Source organism: Colletotrichum scovillei (assembly GCF_011075155.1).
Source record: "Colletotrichum scovillei strain TJNH1 chromosome Unknown Contig00003, whole genome shotgun sequence".
Taxonomy (NCBI): domain Eukaryota; kingdom Fungi; phylum Ascomycota; class Sordariomycetes; order Glomerellales; family Glomerellaceae; genus Colletotrichum; species Colletotrichum scovillei.
In genome coordinates, this window is record NW_023336261.1 from 1897708 (window position 1) to 1912414 (window position 14707).

The 14707-nt window shown below is 55.5% G+C and overlaps 5 protein-coding genes across 5 annotated transcripts; 3 read left to right on the forward strand and 2 right to left on the reverse strand.

The window, feature by feature from the left end:
• Nucleotides 1–212: 212 nt before the first annotated feature.
• Nucleotides 213–2930, forward strand: HER10_EVM0005411 (DNA repair helicase rad25). Its single transcript, XM_035475030.1, has one exon. It carries the CDS (start codon nucleotides 304–306, stop codon nucleotides 2770–2772), a length of 2469 nt encoding a protein of 822 aa, XP_035336028.1. The 5' UTR covers nucleotides 213–303; the 3' UTR covers nucleotides 2773–2930.
• A 3541-nt stretch (nucleotides 2931–6471) lies between these two features.
• On the forward strand, nucleotides 6472–10381 carry HER10_EVM0010940 (trk family potassium uptake protein). The gene is made up of 3 exons (XM_035480384.1): nucleotides 6472–7354; nucleotides 7452–9163; nucleotides 9214–10381. Exons 1-3 carry the CDS (start codon nucleotides 7255–7257, stop codon nucleotides 10165–10167), a joined length of 2766 nt encoding a protein of 921 aa, XP_035336517.1. The 5' UTR covers nucleotides 6472–7254; the 3' UTR covers nucleotides 10168–10381.
• Nucleotides 10382–10427: 46 nt separating this feature from the next.
• Nucleotides 10428–11598, reverse strand: HER10_EVM0011611 (ribosomal protein L19). The gene is made up of 2 exons (XM_035481039.1): nucleotides 11363–11598; nucleotides 10428–11296 (listed from the first exon to the last, which is right to left on the reverse strand). The coding sequence occupies exons 1-2, from the start codon at nucleotides 11523–11525 to the stop codon at nucleotides 10800–10802; spliced, it is 660 nt and encodes a 219-aa protein (XP_035336594.1). The 5' UTR covers nucleotides 11526–11598; the 3' UTR covers nucleotides 10428–10799.
• Nucleotides 11599–11756: 158 nt separating this feature from the next.
• On the forward strand, nucleotides 11757–13172 carry HER10_EVM0001568 (uncharacterized protein). Its single transcript, XM_035471312.1, has 2 exons — nucleotides 11757–11945; nucleotides 12021–13172. The coding sequence occupies exons 1-2, from the start codon at nucleotides 11825–11827 to the stop codon at nucleotides 13079–13081; spliced, it is 1182 nt and encodes a 393-aa protein (XP_035335662.1). The 5' UTR covers nucleotides 11757–11824; the 3' UTR covers nucleotides 13082–13172.
• A 130-nt stretch (nucleotides 13173–13302) lies between these two features.
• On the reverse strand, nucleotides 13303–14694 carry HER10_EVM0005694 (cysteine synthase). The gene is made up of 2 exons (XM_035475300.1): nucleotides 14431–14694; nucleotides 13303–14333 (listed from the first exon to the last, which is right to left on the reverse strand). Exons 1-2 carry the CDS (start codon nucleotides 14546–14548, stop codon nucleotides 13336–13338), a joined length of 1116 nt encoding a protein of 371 aa, XP_035336059.1. The 5' UTR covers nucleotides 14549–14694; the 3' UTR covers nucleotides 13303–13335.
• Between the last annotated feature and the right edge of the window lie 13 nt (nucleotides 14695–14707).

A 14707-nucleotide genomic window follows, 5' to 3' on the forward strand; every position in this document is an offset into this window, starting at 1 on the left:
GGTCTGGATTTGTCGCCCAAGCCTTCCCTCCCGGTACCTACCTACACCTTGCACCCCGCGAAGTCGCTCTGTAGTGGTCTCCACTTAAGGTGCCGGCCAGTGACAAAGGGTGCCACCCCTGTAAGGCCGTACTCTTTGCCTGCGAAACCTTAGGTACCACTTTAACGCCGACGCTTAGAGTTGCTTACCTTTCTCCGATGCGTGCCTGCAGGCTACATCATCCATCTATCCATTTCTTAGGTTTTCTGATTTCACAACCACCCATCTGCTATCTCTCCTCCAACAACCCGCAATCCTGTCACGATGCCACCGAAGAGGAAGGCTCAAGGGGCCGCCACCGGCAGCTTCAAGACAGGAAAGGGCTCTGTGGCTTCAACACCTGGAGGCGCCACCCCCAGGAGTATCGCCAGCGATAATGAATCGGTAGCGGATCCCGTGAGCGAGTCGGAAGACGAGAACCTCGAGAAGAACGTCGACAAGTTCTCCGTCGAGGCGTATCTGGACAGGCCGAAGACGAACGGCCATGAATCCATGACTGGACTCTTCAAGAAGAAGCGCGACTTCTCCTTCCTCCAGCTGAAACCCGATTATCAGAATCGCCCGCTCTGGATCGACCCTGCCAAAGGCCGTATTTTCCTCGAAAGCTTCAACCCGCTGGCCGAGCAAGCACAGGACTTCCTCATCACCATTGCCGAGCCAATTTCCCGACCGTCCTTCGTTCACGAATATGCGCTCACGACACACAGCTTGTACGCTGCTGTTTCTGTGGGCTTGTCACCCCAGGATATCATCAACACTCTCGATCGGTTTCTGAAGATGCCTTTGCCCGACAGTATTCGCAAGTTCATCGAGGGCTGCACGCAAAGTTTCGGCAAAGTCAAGCTGGTGCTTAAGAATACGAAATACTTTGTCGAGAGTACGGATCCGGTCATCCTGCAGAAGCTGCTGAAAGACTCCGTCATCGGGCCGCTGCGAGTACACGGTACGGAGGAAATCACTACAATAGCGGCTCCGAAACAGGGCCCCCTGGTCATTCCAGGTACCGCCAATGCTGCTGGTGTGCGACAGGCAGAAGAACAAAAGGCCAAGGGACGCGAGGGTGAGGTGAAGGAGGGCGAGGTCTACGCGGCACTGAACGATGACGACGATGACGATCAGGAGATCACGCATGCCTTTGAGATTGGGGACGAGGCAGTCGAGACCGTTCAGAAGAGGTGTCTTGAACTGGAGTACCCGGTGTTGGAGGAGTACGATTTCCGACGAGATGAGGCCAACCCGAACCTGGAGATCGACTTGCGGCCGGGCACCTTGATTCGACCCTACCAAGAGAAGAGTCTGAGCAAGATGTTTGGTAATGGACGGGCCAAGAGCGGTCTCATCGTCCTTCCTTGCGGTGCTGGAAAAACGCTTGTCGGTATCACCGCAGCTTGCACCGTCAAGAAGGGCGTCATCGTCCTCTGCACCAGTTCCATGTCTGTCGTGCAATGGCGAAACGAATTCCTCAAGTGGTCCAACATCAAGCCAGAGGATATCGAAGCATTCACGTCAGACAACAAGGGCAGAATCTTCCCGGGTAACACCGGTATCATTGTGACCACATACTCCATGGTGACGCAAACAAGGGAGCGTTCTCACGAGGCCAAGAAGATGATGGACTTTTTGCAGACGCGAGAATGGGGTCTGATGCTTCTGGACGAGGTCCACGTTGTCCCCGCCAATATCTTCAGAAAGGTCACCTCGTCCATCAAGACGCATTCGAAGCTTGGCTTGACCGCCACACTGCTTCGTGAAGATGACAAGATCTCAGATTTGAACTTTTTGATTGGCCCCAAGTTATACGAGGCGAACTGGATGGAGCTCAGCGAACAAGGCCACATTGCCAAAGTTCAATGCGCTGAGGTCTGGTGCCCCATGACTACAGAATTCTACGATGAATACTTGAAGGCGTCGGCCAGAAAACGCGCGCTGCTGTACATCATGAACCCGAGGAAGTTCCAAGCCGCTCAGTACCTTATCAACTACCACGAGTCTCGAGGCGACAAGATCATTGTCTTTTCAGACAACGTCTATGCTTTGAAGACATATGCTGAGAAGCTGGAGAAGGCTTACATTTTCGGCGGCACTGGACAAGCAGAGCGCATGAACATTCTGCAAAACTTCCAGCACAACCCTCAAGTCAACACACTGTTCCTGTCAAAGATTGGTGACACATCCCTCGATCTTCCCGAGGCTACCTGTCTCATTCAGATCTCCTCACATTACGGTTCTCGTCGTCAAGAGGCGCAGCGACTCGGCCGTATCTTGCGAGCCAAGAGGAGAAACGACGAGGGTTTCAATGCCTTCTTCTACTCCCTGGTGTCGAAGGATACCCAGGAGATGTACTACTCCTCCAAGAGACAGGCGTTCCTGGTCGACCAGGGCTACGCCTTCAAGGTCATCACGCAGCTCGCCAATATCGAGAAGACACCTGGCCTAGCCTACGCCGCGGCGAGCGAGAGACGAGAGCTCTTGCAAAAGGTCCTCATCGAGAACGAGGCCGGCGGCGAAGACGAGGTCATTGATGACTTGTTCCACAGCGGCACGATGGGCCGCGCGCCGGCCAGGGGTAGGAAGAAGGCCGCCGCGAGGAGGACGGCTGGTCTGTTGGGCGACCTGTCGGGTGGGCAGGACATGGCCTACATGGAGCAAAACAAGAGAGTCAAGCTCAAGAAGGCAAAGGGAGAGAGCAGTGCCTTCTTCAAGAAGATCCAGAGAGAGAAGGCCAAGCGATAGATTGCAATCACGAACAGGTTTACGGCGTCTGTGGGTGGGGAATTTTGGGAAAGGCAAACGAAGGATTTGAAGCCGCTTCATTGTATTATAGATCATACACAAACACGCCGTGGAGGCGTAAGACTGGGAAAGGTCAGATAAATCTGCACATGATACGATATTATTCGATAACAAGTCAAAGGCCCAAGCTTGTTGTGCCAAGCCTATGTAGATCTCGTCAGTATGATCTCTAGAAATACGCAGACAATGTCCAATAAGGGATAATCGCCCATGCCATTTGGCTATAATCTACTCTCAGCTCGTCCGTTCTCCCCAATAAGAAAGGGAATTTTCCTCGTGGGCTTCACTTCTCCCTTTCCCCCTGTTCCAGTTTCACGAAGGAGTTGATTCTGGCAAATGGCAAACAAGAACCAAGAAGAAAAAAAGAACAACAAACGCAGCAAAACCCGTGGTTGCGGCCGTTGGAAAACGGCTCGTAAAACAAGATTGGATTTTTGGATTCCATGGGTGCATAGCTATTTTTGGTGAGCGTCATTCCCGGGGTATCTTTACGATATCAATCGATCAGAGTCTGATCTAGTTACGGCTGTAATGAGAATTCAAATAAAGGTAACAAAAAAAGTGAGTACGGGTAGAGCGATTACTCGAGTCGCCAAGATGCCACCCCCTTTCTCCCGTTTGTAGTCGAAGACCGGGGGGGTTAGGAGGCGCCACAACATCAACACATTGTTTGGCTTTCCTTCTGGGCCCATCTATGCGGCCGGATAGGATCTTTCGGTCAGAACCTACCAAGTCCTTCACGTGGGCCGCATGGGCGAATGAATCAGAAGCAAATGGGTGTGGTCTTGGCAGACAGCGGGTTGAGTCGGATTGCTGCATTCACCATCATCTTGCGTTGCCTATCTGGCAGATCTGGGCATTGTTCCGCGCGGCTGGGGTATTCGTACTGGAGGCCCGGAGGGATACTTGGCGTCCGGGTTGGGAGATGAGCGTCCCATGTACCCGTACCGTTGCCATCTCACAAATCGCATGCAGGACTCGCTACGCCGGAAGAGGTGTACAGCAGTAATGGCGGCATGGCGGTGAACAAGCAGAGGAAGGCGGTGGTGGAATATGCTGGCGACGACGTCGTGTTGAGGTGGTGAGAGTGAGAAATGACCTGTGTCACGGAGAGTGCTTGGCAAATGGCAGTGGTTATCGGCTCTCTCTACTCGGCGGATGGTGTGCTAGGTCTGGACTCGGTCGGTGCGACGGACGGAAGAAGCGACCGGCAGTCCGCGGGCTAGCGTTGTGATTGACAATGAGAATGCCAGAAAGGCCGTATTGGAGGTGCATTGCGAGTTCCTTATCGGCAAAGGATAAGCCAGTGTGGTTGAGCTGGTGGTAAACCGTTCTTCTCGGGCGACTTTGCCTCTAAAGCCAACAAACGAGACGTACGGGTTCCTCATACAGGCATCCATAGATCATCGGTTGGGCAGTGCTGACGGCTGAAAGGCCCCCGTTGTAAGAGATACGTTGCGCCTAAAAAAGAGTCAATGGGCATCAGGATGAGGGATCTGCTCCTGGGGACGCCGACGGGTTTCACAGGCCGCCGTGGCTTGCAAATGGCACCTGCTTGATAATATTACCATAGCCATGGGCAGCGAATGAGTGTTTCTGGTAGACTGCAGGGGTTGGATGTTCCCTGGCAAGGTACCACTCGCCGGGAGCTTGGTCGGACTGATGGTCTTCTCGGCCGGGATGACCTGTTGGAGGCGAAGTGCCACGCCGTTTCAATGTATAGGGGTAGAGAGGCATAATTCGTCGGTGGTATTGTGACCATGGGAATATTGAGGGTGCGCGCGTCCGGGAGTTTAGCCAGTTTCCTACTGATTGTGAGGCGGTCGCAAACATGCCAGAAGCTTGCTCGTCAGGTACCGGTGGTAAAACCCCGGATTCGCGGTGCTAATGGGAGTGACGGACGAATTGGACTTTGGTATACGTCCAGGTGTACTCGGTACGCCTGCACCGAGTATTCGTAGACAGACCAGCTGAGGGGCACGAATTGTGTAGGATACCTAGGCTGCATCTTAGGTCGATGGTAGTATTGCCATTGCTGTACATATATAGGTATCAAACCTAGTGGGATGTCTTGGCTGGTCCGTTAGGTGGTGTTGGGTAAGTATGCATGTGTTCACATGTTGGAGGTGCGCTAACTGCAGCTGAGAAGATGGTCAGTCAGGAACATCAGGGATGGACAACGTCGGAGAAAACCATGAGACGCAGCAAAGGAGGGTAAGAGACGAGATGTGCTGGCACAAAATGACGTACTAGAGCCATGCAGTGTACTCCAGAGGCTGGCGTGGGAGGGAGGGTAGGGTGTGGTGCCCCTGTCACGATGCAGTTGCTCTTGTTGCTCCTTTGGGCGTGAACAGCGCGCGTGCGAGTGTCTGCTTGGACAGACGGGCGACATGTTGCTTACCCACTTAAAATTAAAGTTACTTGGCACTCCTCCGCCAGCTTGGTTGGGGGATTCTAGGGATTTAGGGGATTTTGTTCTGGCGTGTCTTGGAATGGTACGCCACGAAACAGATCTCGCGAGTCGCAACCAATCTTACCTTGCGTAACCATTAAAATGGTAGGCTAAGTGTTTGGTGCCACGTTAAGACAGACTGGTGGACGAGATCGGAGCAGACCGACGCGTGCCGAGGGTGCAGGCGTGTTGCAAGCTGTCCCGACTCCCAAGTAGGTAGTGTAGTAACGCATGGGGGTTTAAAGGACCAAGACTCGAGCGGGCGGACGCCGATGCTGGATGTCGCATCAAGATAGTAGCACATGAATGATGTGCGCAGATGATTGGCGATCATTCCGACAAGTTTTTGACATGATGCTGCAGCCATCTGCTATAGCAGGGGGTTTTTGGTGCGATCAACCATCCAATGGTCTAAGAAAAAGGTACGCATGAGGTGAGGTGGTGCAGGCAGTGTGAGGTGATCAGCCCTGATATGACTGACGTGAGGTGACTGCAGCCGCATCCGCGGTGCTCCCGAGATGTTCTGATCCTCCGTACACATTTGGTAAGCACGCAAGGTGGTACGGTGAGATGCGGTGAGGTGAGGTGCTGCCCGTTGTAATCTCGATTTTCGAGAAAAGGAAGACGGCTCCCTCCTTCCATGGCCCACTCCATCGTTCTCGTCTGAGATGCAGAAGTAGGGTACATCTAAGATGTATCTCTTCTGTTCCAATCGCGGTGGAGCCGTAGGTACTTCCCAGTGCCAGGAAAAGCTTAGCTCGGTACGGAGTACCTATCGCCCAGGCACCGCAAGGAAAGGGTCGAACTCGACACACTTTTCCACAGAGTTCCCATGCCAGGTTCCAATGGTGCCAGTCCAAAATCGAAAGTGCTGACGGGACGGTTACCTTTGGCGTCTCCAGTTCCACGGCAAGGATAAGAGTGGACATTGCAGACTGTGGATGCTGCTGGATGCACCGCGGTTGGATGGCTGACCGTAAGGACCTCTTTGCGGTCAACTGTCAACTCCACACTTCACACTCCAGTCTCCAGAGTTCCAGGGCAAGCGTCCGGAGCTTACCTACGCCCCCCGACACGCCCGCAAGCCGATTGCTTCCCTCCCTTTTTCTGATTAAGGAAAAATGAAATAAAAAAATAACAGCGAGGGAAAAATTGGATTGACGCCTTCGTTTCGTCTTGGCCCGTGGGGGGTGGGTAGGAGAGCACAAATATCTGCCTACCTGGTACATTAATCCAGTCTGGCACTTCTTTCCCATCTTTCTGCTCTCGCTGACCTTTGTCATACGAACAGTCGCGCCTGCAGCCCAGGTTGCTTCTTCCTTGTGAAGAGCCAAGAGTTGAGCCACTTCCCACTTGGAGCGGTAGTGGTGCAGCGTGCTTGCTCCCTGGCTCATCTGGCGTTGGCATCTGCAATCCAATCTGCTTGGCTGCACCTGCGACACTTGCAGCACCAAGTTTGATCTTGATCTCATTTCTTTGACCCGTCCGATCAAGGCCATCCATACCTTAGCACGCAGTACCTACCACACAATCACCTGTACTACGTACTGCGTTCAGGATACTTCGACTCTTCTTTCTCCATCCTGTTTTTTCCCTCTTCCGTTGCGCCCTCCGACAAAACCTACCTGCCCTGCAACAATAACAGACGATCAAGACTGATGTCACACTTGCTACGACTGGCTACTGCTACCCCATCCACCTTTCGCCATACCAATTGATCGTCATGAATTCCAGCTTAGCCGTCATCCAATCCTCGACCTCTACACCAGGACGGTTAGACTAGAAAGCTTTACAGCCACAGCCACAGTGCCAAGGCCTGGACCATTTCGCCCATTCTCACTGCACCACCTCTCTTTATACCTATTCCCCCCGAAGGCCGATGTCTTGTCTGCTCTGGTTCTAAACCGGAGGGGAATTTCCTCCATTACATCAACAACACCAACAAAGCCCATTTTCGCGATCCGAGAGAAATGCTCGAAACCGCGCGCGGCTGGCTGCTCGACCAGCTCCGGGCAGCCAAGCCTTCTTTTATATCCAAGAAGCCTCATTTCAACTTCATCTCGGCTCACTGTAAGTTCACCACCATCCCAACTGCCATCTATCCCCAGTGCCCACAAGGCCTTGCGCTGCGCACAGCACTAATCTGCGCACCGCGCTCCCCCTTCAGACTTTTGGATTGTCAGTCTCACCATACTGGGCTCCATCCTCATCTTTGCCTCGGCCGGCGGTCAGTTGGCTTACATTGATGCACTCTACTTTGCAAGTGGCGCCAATACCCAAGCCGGTCTCAACACAGTCGACGTCAACCTACTCAATACCTTCCAGCAAGCATGTCTCTACTTCTTTACCATGACCTCGAACCCCATCACCATCCACTCTTCTGTTGTGTTCCTCCGACTATACTGGTTCGAGAAGCGATTTCAAGGAGTTGTCCGCGAGGCTCGCCAACAACGCAGAAACACCATTTCAAAGTCAAAGTCCCGCGCGAGAGATGATTTGAACCAGGCTGAGAGGGGCCGTTTGAGCGTGCGCAATATTAAGGTTATGCACACCAATGGCCACCGCTCGAGAATGACCAATGATGGAATTCTACTCGATATGAAGGAGGATGAGGATGGCCGCATCTCGCCGGGGAGTAATGGTTTTGTGCCCGTTCCCAACACCCCAGCACATAACTCGGGAGAACACTCGCCCGCCAGAGCACCCGAAACCCAGGAAGAAACCGGCACAGACATCACCCAAGGTCGAATCACGTTTGCCCAGCATGTCTTCCGAAGCGACGGCACGGAACCAGAAGTCAAGCTTCCATCGCCGCACTCGCCCGCTCATTTTGCCATTCTTGAGCGCCAACGCGCCGGGCCTGATGAGACACTGCGAATTCCAAACCCCAGAGACGCAGAGAAGGGCATGAAACCAAAGCGAGTCGAAGATGATGCAGCACCTGAACCTGAAGACGAGAGGGACGGCAGTATTCCGCATATCCACGTTAACGGCGGAGCGAACAACTTGGCGGATGATGTCGGCAATAATGTCCACCGCCCACAGACGATCAAAATCGAGGAGCCTGAACGACCCAGGGATACCGAGAGAACGGTCAAGGACGAGATTGCGGATGAAGCCGAGGTGATTGGTAGAACCATCTTTCCATTCTCGCTCCGTAAGCCCAAGAAGTTCTTCAAGGGTACCAGCAGTGACAACGGCGAAGGCAGCAGCTCTGACAACCCTCTTGCGAGAGTCAGGAGCAAGACATTCGACACCATCAGGACTGCATTGACCCGCGAAAAGGTCGAGGACATGCCGTATCTGAGTTTCACGCCTACCATGGGACGCAACTCAGCCTTCCCGGGCTTGACCATTGAGCAGCGTGAGGAATTGGGTGGGATTGAATATCGGTCCTTGAGGACACTCGCCGTTATCTTGCTCTGCTACTTCTGGGGTTTCTCGCTCTTCGCCATCACCTGCTTCCTTCCCTGGATCTACACGAGCTCTAATGCCAAGTACGCCGCCATCGTGGAGAACTCGGGTGTCAGCAAGGCGTGGTGGGGTATTTTCACGGCGAATTCGGCCTTCAACGATTTGGGGCTTACCCTCACGCCTGACAGCATGAACTCGTTCAACGACGCGTCTTTCATCCTGTTGATCATGTCTTTTCTGATCATCATTGGCAACACCGGCTTCCCCATCATGCTCCGGGTCGTCATTTGGATTCTCTCCAAGATTGTGCCAAAACGCACAGGACTATGGGAGGAATTACGCTTCTTGTTGGACCACCCGCGTCGTTGCTTCACTCTGCTTTTCCCAGCGGGCGCTACCTGGTGGCTGTTCATCATTCTCATCGGCCTCAACGTTCTTGACCTGCTGTTCTTTGTCCTGCTGGATGTAAGTCATTCTCGTTACCCATGACGGAAATACGCTGACACTATTTGTAGCTGAACGATAACGCCGTGAGCCATTTGCCGGTGCACGTCCGCATTGTGGATGGTATCTTCCAGGCTGCGTCGACAAGAACTGCAGGTTTCTCGGTTGTCAACATTTCGCTGTTGCATCCTGCTGTGCAAGTGTCATACATGATTATGATGTACATCTCCGTGTTTCCAATCGCCATCTCCATTCGTCGCACCAACGTGTACGAAGAGAGATCTTTGGGTGTTTATCACAGCCCTGACGAGGATATGGAGGGCACCAACGAGAATAGTGCCTGGTCATACGTCGGTACCCATTTGCGTCGCCAACTTTCTTTCGATTTGTGGTACGTTTTCTTGGGGCTCTTCATTCTGGCCATCACAGAAGGCAAGAGGATTCAAAACAAGGACTTTGACGTCTACTCGGTCTTGTTCGAGATCGTGAGTGCATACGGTACGGTCGGGTTGAGTCTGGGTTATCCCAACGTCAACGCTTCCCTTTGCTCTCAGTTCACCACTGGAGGCAAGCTTATCATGATTGCAATGCAAATCCGTGGTCGCCATCGTGGTCTCCCCTACGGCTTGGATCGCGCTGTTCTTTTACCAAGCGAATCTCGGTTCGAGAAGGAAGCCGCCGAGGCGCAGCCAGTTCTGGTCCGGTCTGCTACTGCCGCATCGACGGGAACTGCACTCAGCGCCACGAGGTCAAACCTGAGGTCGAGAAGAATGAGCACGAACAGGGGTCAAGGCATCTTTACTCAATTCCTTCACCCTGGCCCCGTGATCCCACACGAAGATAGCCTCACCAATCTCCCCAGACGCAGCAGATCATTTGGAGTCGACGAACGGCCGCCGATGGCTGAGGATATGAGGAGACGCAATACGGAGCCCGTCGATGACGAGACTACGGATACCGACAGCGACGTGATCACAGCGCCTCCGCGGAGAGTAGTCACTACACCCGCAAGACCCGCGATTTGACCTGTTTTGTGAGAAAAGGAAAAAGGAGCATACATTGCAAGGAGTTTGTACTATGGAGTAATCCGGGTGGGCACATGTTTTCTTGATTGGCGCGGTATCCAGTCGTTTCTATAAAACCAAGGCGGACTAGATGGCTCAGGCCGCGGACAGACTTTTGATTTTGGCGTTTGTTCTCACTGTACATTCTTAGTATACTGTACACTTATGACGACTGATGAACAACTATGCGCATTCCATCCTTGATGTGACTGTGATGATGCTGCGTATCTGCTCTAACTCAGGCCTCGACATGACCGATACAGGCAACGCCGTTGTTGAATGTGTTTGTCGCCGCGACCTGGCCGTCTGCCCCTTTGTCAGCCATCATGTCACTCGATGTCATTCTCTACTAGCCATCACTGCCTCTAGTATTTTATGTGATTTTGCTCATGTACACGACTCTACACAGGCCAATGTTGTACAGCTCGCCCGTTTTTTCCCTAATCGTACATTCCACCAACGTACAAGCCTTCCTCCTTCATGCAAACGCGTCCTCTCCAACCGGTATCTCGTCTTCATCTTGTAGATAAAGCCCCTAAGAAGCGACAGACCGTCCCATCCCCGCCTATTTCTGAAACCCTTCCCCGATCTCTTCAGAACCTCGAGCCAGCCCTGCCCTTGCTGCGCGTACCGTACCTCTCCTTCTTCCAAGCAAACACGAGGTGATCGACGTTGCCCATGTCGTGCTTGGGCTTGCGCAGGTACGTCAGGCGGGCGCGGCGCGCGCGCTTGGGACGGCGCCAGACGATGTCGATGCCGATGACGGTCGGGGAGTAGATTTTGTACCACATCTCGACGCCGACCTTCATGAGCTGGCCGCGGAGGAGGATGCCCGTGTCGACGCCGCGGCGGCGGATGGACATGCAGACGCCCGAAAAAGGTTCGCCGGATTTGGTGGTCACCATGAGGACGTCGCCTACTTTTGCGGCGTCGGGGCGGGCTGGGTCGAAGAGGCGGGTGCGGGCGCCGGTCGGGTCGAGGGTTGTGCGTTGGGCGGCGTCGAGGGAGGGGAGAGGGTTCTTGTGGGTTGTTTGGCGGATTGAGGGGAGGGGAGGGTAGACTGCGAAGGTTGGCTTGTTGCGGGGGCCGTCTGTGATGTGGTTTGTTAGCTTTCCGAGGGCTCATGTGGTGTTGTAGATGTCGGATTGGGGCTTACAGTAGGACGGCTTCACTGAGGGCGTCGCCGGTGAGGGTGTAGATGATGGCGGCTCGGGGGCGGCGGCGGTGGCCATGGACCGGGCGAGGAGTCTCTGGTGCCGCGTCTGGCGGAGGGCCGTCTTCAGGCAGCCCATCGGCCGCAAGAGACTTGTGGCGTTCATTGTGGTGATGGTGTCTTGTCGTGGGACGGGACGAGACGAGACGATGCAACTACGTCTGATCGAGCAGGTCGACAGGCAGAGCTTGGTTAAAGGGTTCAAAAAGTTCAAGAGGCTCGAGGTGCGAATTGCGGGCTGTGATTGGCTCGGTGCATCAATGATGCGGAGCCGTCGGGCCGGGAGACTCGTTCGATCCAAAATTTTGGGTGGCTACCCTGCAGGCCATCCCGAGTAGCTCCCTTTTCGCCGACGACGGATAGGAAAGCCTCTGACGAGCTTATACACAACCCAAATCGCCCATCATGTCGAGGATATTAATGGGAAGGGCCCTTAGGGGCGCCAAGGCGTCGGTGTGGGATCAGCCGGCGTGCATGGCCCAGCAGCAGCAGCAGCGGTCCTTTGGTCAGACGCCTGCCCGTCAAAGTACGTCGTCTCTCGATATATTTCTCAATAATCTCCAAAACATGGTCTCCGGCTGACAGCTTGCTTTATTTGCAGACCCCCAAGTCCTCTTCGACAAGACCACGACGCCCGGCCTCGGCCCGATCCTCGAGGAGATCCAGACGAACATCATCCTCCCCTACCACCTCCCCATCCACCAGCGCAAGCGCGTCTTCTCCGAGAAGCTCAAGCACCGCCTCAAAAACGACCCCGTATACCTCGAGATCGATGGCCTCGAGCACCGCTTCAACCACATCAACGAGGAGGCCCTGCCCCCCTCGCGCGACATCACCTGGAAGGCCCTCCGCGCCATGGAGACCCCGCAGGACTGGAACAACTTTGGCCGCCTGCTCTCGGGCATGCGCACCGCGGGGCGCCACTACAGCCAGACGGATTTCGCAAAGATGATTCGCATCGCCGGCCAGCAGGGCCAGATCTACACCATCATCGAGGCGGCGAGACAGGTCCGCAAGACGGGGATGAAGCTCGACAACTCGGAAAAGGTCAACGAGGTGCTGCATTTCGTGCAGATGCGCGCCGTCGAGAGCGAGTGGGACCAGGAGAAGACGAAGCAGGCGCTGCGGTGGGCCGAGATCGTGCTCGAGATGCTCGAGGACAAGGGCCACGCGCCCAACGCCCGCAAGCTCAGAAAGAGGCAGCTCGCCCAAGAGGGCGCCGCGACTCCCGAGCAGGAGCGCTTCGCCCTCTACAACGACCCGCAGATCATCGGCGCCGCGCTGCACCTGTCGGCGGTGCTGGCCGTCAAGCACAACGACAGCAAGGACGTGGACGGCAAGGTCGGCCGCCTGGCCAGGAAGCTCGTCGACCGGTGGCCCGCCGGCAAGGGCCTGCTGCAGCTCCACCCGGCCGAGGCGTACGCCGACCGCGTCGACGGCGTGGCGTACCTCGTGCACAGCCGGACGCAGTACCTCTCGTACGCGAGCCCGATCCTGCACGGCCTGTTCCTGGCCGCGCGCGTGGTGGAGAAGCCGATCGCGGACCGGCTGAATGCCATTGCGGCGGCGTTGGGGCCCGAGGTCAAGGATGTTGCTGAGAACCAGACGTTCCCTGCTGAGCGCGGGCTCAAGACGTACAATGCGCTCTTCGGGTCTGAGTAAGCACATGATGTGTAGGATGAAGCGATGGCTTGGGAGAGGGCGGGAATGACGTGTGATAATAGCAAGGCATGGGGCAGATGATGGAAACGGGGGTGACGGGAAGCGGAGAGAGGGGGACGAGAATCAGAGAGGCTCCAAAAAGGGGCTATGTACAGCTGATATGTAAAATTATCTATGTATACAACACAATACACACACAACCAACGACCAAAGACAAAGGTCCGCTCTACAACCACAACCAACTACATTGCCTCTCAAGGCAAAACAATGTACTTTTCCAAATGCTTCGGTATCGCCCCCAAAAGCTTCTTCTCCTCAAGCCACTTGCGCGAGAACAGCCGCTCGGCATACCGATACGCGCCATCGCACAGGATCGTCACGACGGTGTTGCCCTTGCCGAGCTTCTCCGCCACCTCTTTCGCGGCGACGACGTTGAGCGCCGAGCTGGCGCCGAGGTACAGCCCTTCCTCGTCGAGGCAGCGGTACACCATCTCGATGCTCTTCTCGTCGGCGATGGTCAGCGACCCGTCGACGAGGCCGATGTCGGGCTGCAGGTTGTCCGTGATGCGGCCCTGGCCGATGCCCTCGGTGATGCTGGACCCGCTGCGCTCGACGAGCTGCCCGCCCGAGGAGACGTACGAGTGCAGCACGCTGCCGGGGGGGTCGGCGAGGAAGGACTTGACGCGGCCGCCGGAGACGTCTTTCAGGTAGCGCGTCGTGCCGGCCAGGGTCCCGGCGGTGCCCGTGGCGCAGGTGAAGGCGTCGATCTTCCCCGCCGTCTGCTCCCAGATCTCGGGGCCCGTGGTCTCGATGTGCGCGCGGCGGTTGGCCGTGTTGTCGAACTGGTTCGTCCACACGGCGTTGTCGAGCTTCTCGGCGTGGCGGCGCGCCTGGTGGTTGTAGTTGTCTGGGTTCTCGAACGCCACGGCGGGGACGGGGTAGACCTCCGCGCCGAGCAGCCGCAGGAGGTCGATCTTGCCCTGGGACTGGGTGTTGGGCATGTAGATGACGAGCTTGTAGCCGCGGGAGCGGCAGACGTGCGCGAGGCCGATGCCCGTGTTGCCCGCGGTGCCCTCCACGACGGTGCCGCCCGGCTTCAGGAGCCCGCGCTCCTCGGCGTCCTTGACGACGTAGAGGGCGGCGCGGTCCTTGACGGAGCCGCCTGGGTTCATGAATTCTGCTTTGCCGAGGACTTCGCAGCCTGTTTCGGCGGAGAGGCGGTTGAGGCGGATGAGAGGGGTGTTGCCGATTGCTAAGGGGGGTTCGGTGTCAGTGGACTTTGCTACAGATAGGTTCTTTTCGTCCCTTCCCTCGTGCGAGGTCTGAATTGAGTGCGTGAGGGAGCATACCGCCGGTGAGGCCCTTGACGACGCCTTGCGCGCGGGAGAGGTTGAGGGAGTAAGCCGTCGGCGGGTCAATGGCGCGGACGGCCGTTGTCGCGAAGCGACGGACGGCGATGCGGCTCATTTTGGGCTTTCTAATTGCAGGAGCTACCTCGAGGCAGTGCTCAAATATTCAACTAAATCAGTTGGCCGTGTTGCGGGTGTGTGTAGCAGGAAAAAGAGCTTAGGGAATTTGAGTCCAAGTGATGAGGAAACGGGCCTCCGGCATTCGGCTTTCTAAGCT

Coding starts and splice junctions, on each gene's coding strand:
- HER10_EVM0005411 (XM_035475030.1), top strand. CDS start 304: ATGCCACCGAAGAGGAAGGCTCAAGGGGCCGCCACCGGCAGCTTCAAG.
- HER10_EVM0010940 (XM_035480384.1), top strand. CDS start 7,255: ATGCTCGAAACCGCGCGCGGCTGGCTGCTCGACCAGCTCCGGGCAGCC. Junction 7,355..7,451: donor CAACTTCATCTCGGCTCACT/GTAAGTTCACCA, acceptor CTCCCCCTTCAG/ACTTTTGGATTGTCAGTCTC. Junction 9,164..9,213: donor TGTTCTTTGTCCTGCTGGAT/GTAAGTCATTCT, acceptor CACTATTTGTAG/CTGAACGATAACGCCGTGAG.
- HER10_EVM0011611 (XM_035481039.1), bottom strand. CDS start 11,525: ATGAACGCCACAAGTCTCTTGCGGCCGATGGGCTGCCTGAAGACGGCC. Junction 11,297..11,362: donor CTCAGTGAAGCCGTCCTACT/GTAAGCCCCAAT, acceptor ACCACATCACAG/ACGGCCCCCGCAACAAGCCA.
- HER10_EVM0001568 (XM_035471312.1), top strand. CDS start 11,825: ATGTCGAGGATATTAATGGGAAGGGCCCTTAGGGGCGCCAAGGCGTCG. Junction 11,946..12,020: donor TCAGACGCCTGCCCGTCAAA/GTACGTCGTCTC, acceptor CTTTATTTGCAG/ACCCCCAAGTCCTCTTCGAC.
- HER10_EVM0005694 (XM_035475300.1), bottom strand. CDS start 14,548: ATGAGCCGCATCGCCGTCCGTCGCTTCGCGACAACGGCCGTCCGCGCC. Junction 14,334..14,430: donor CGTCAAGGGCCTCACCGGCG/GTATGCTCCCTC, acceptor AACCCCCCTTAG/CAATCGGCAACACCCCTCTC.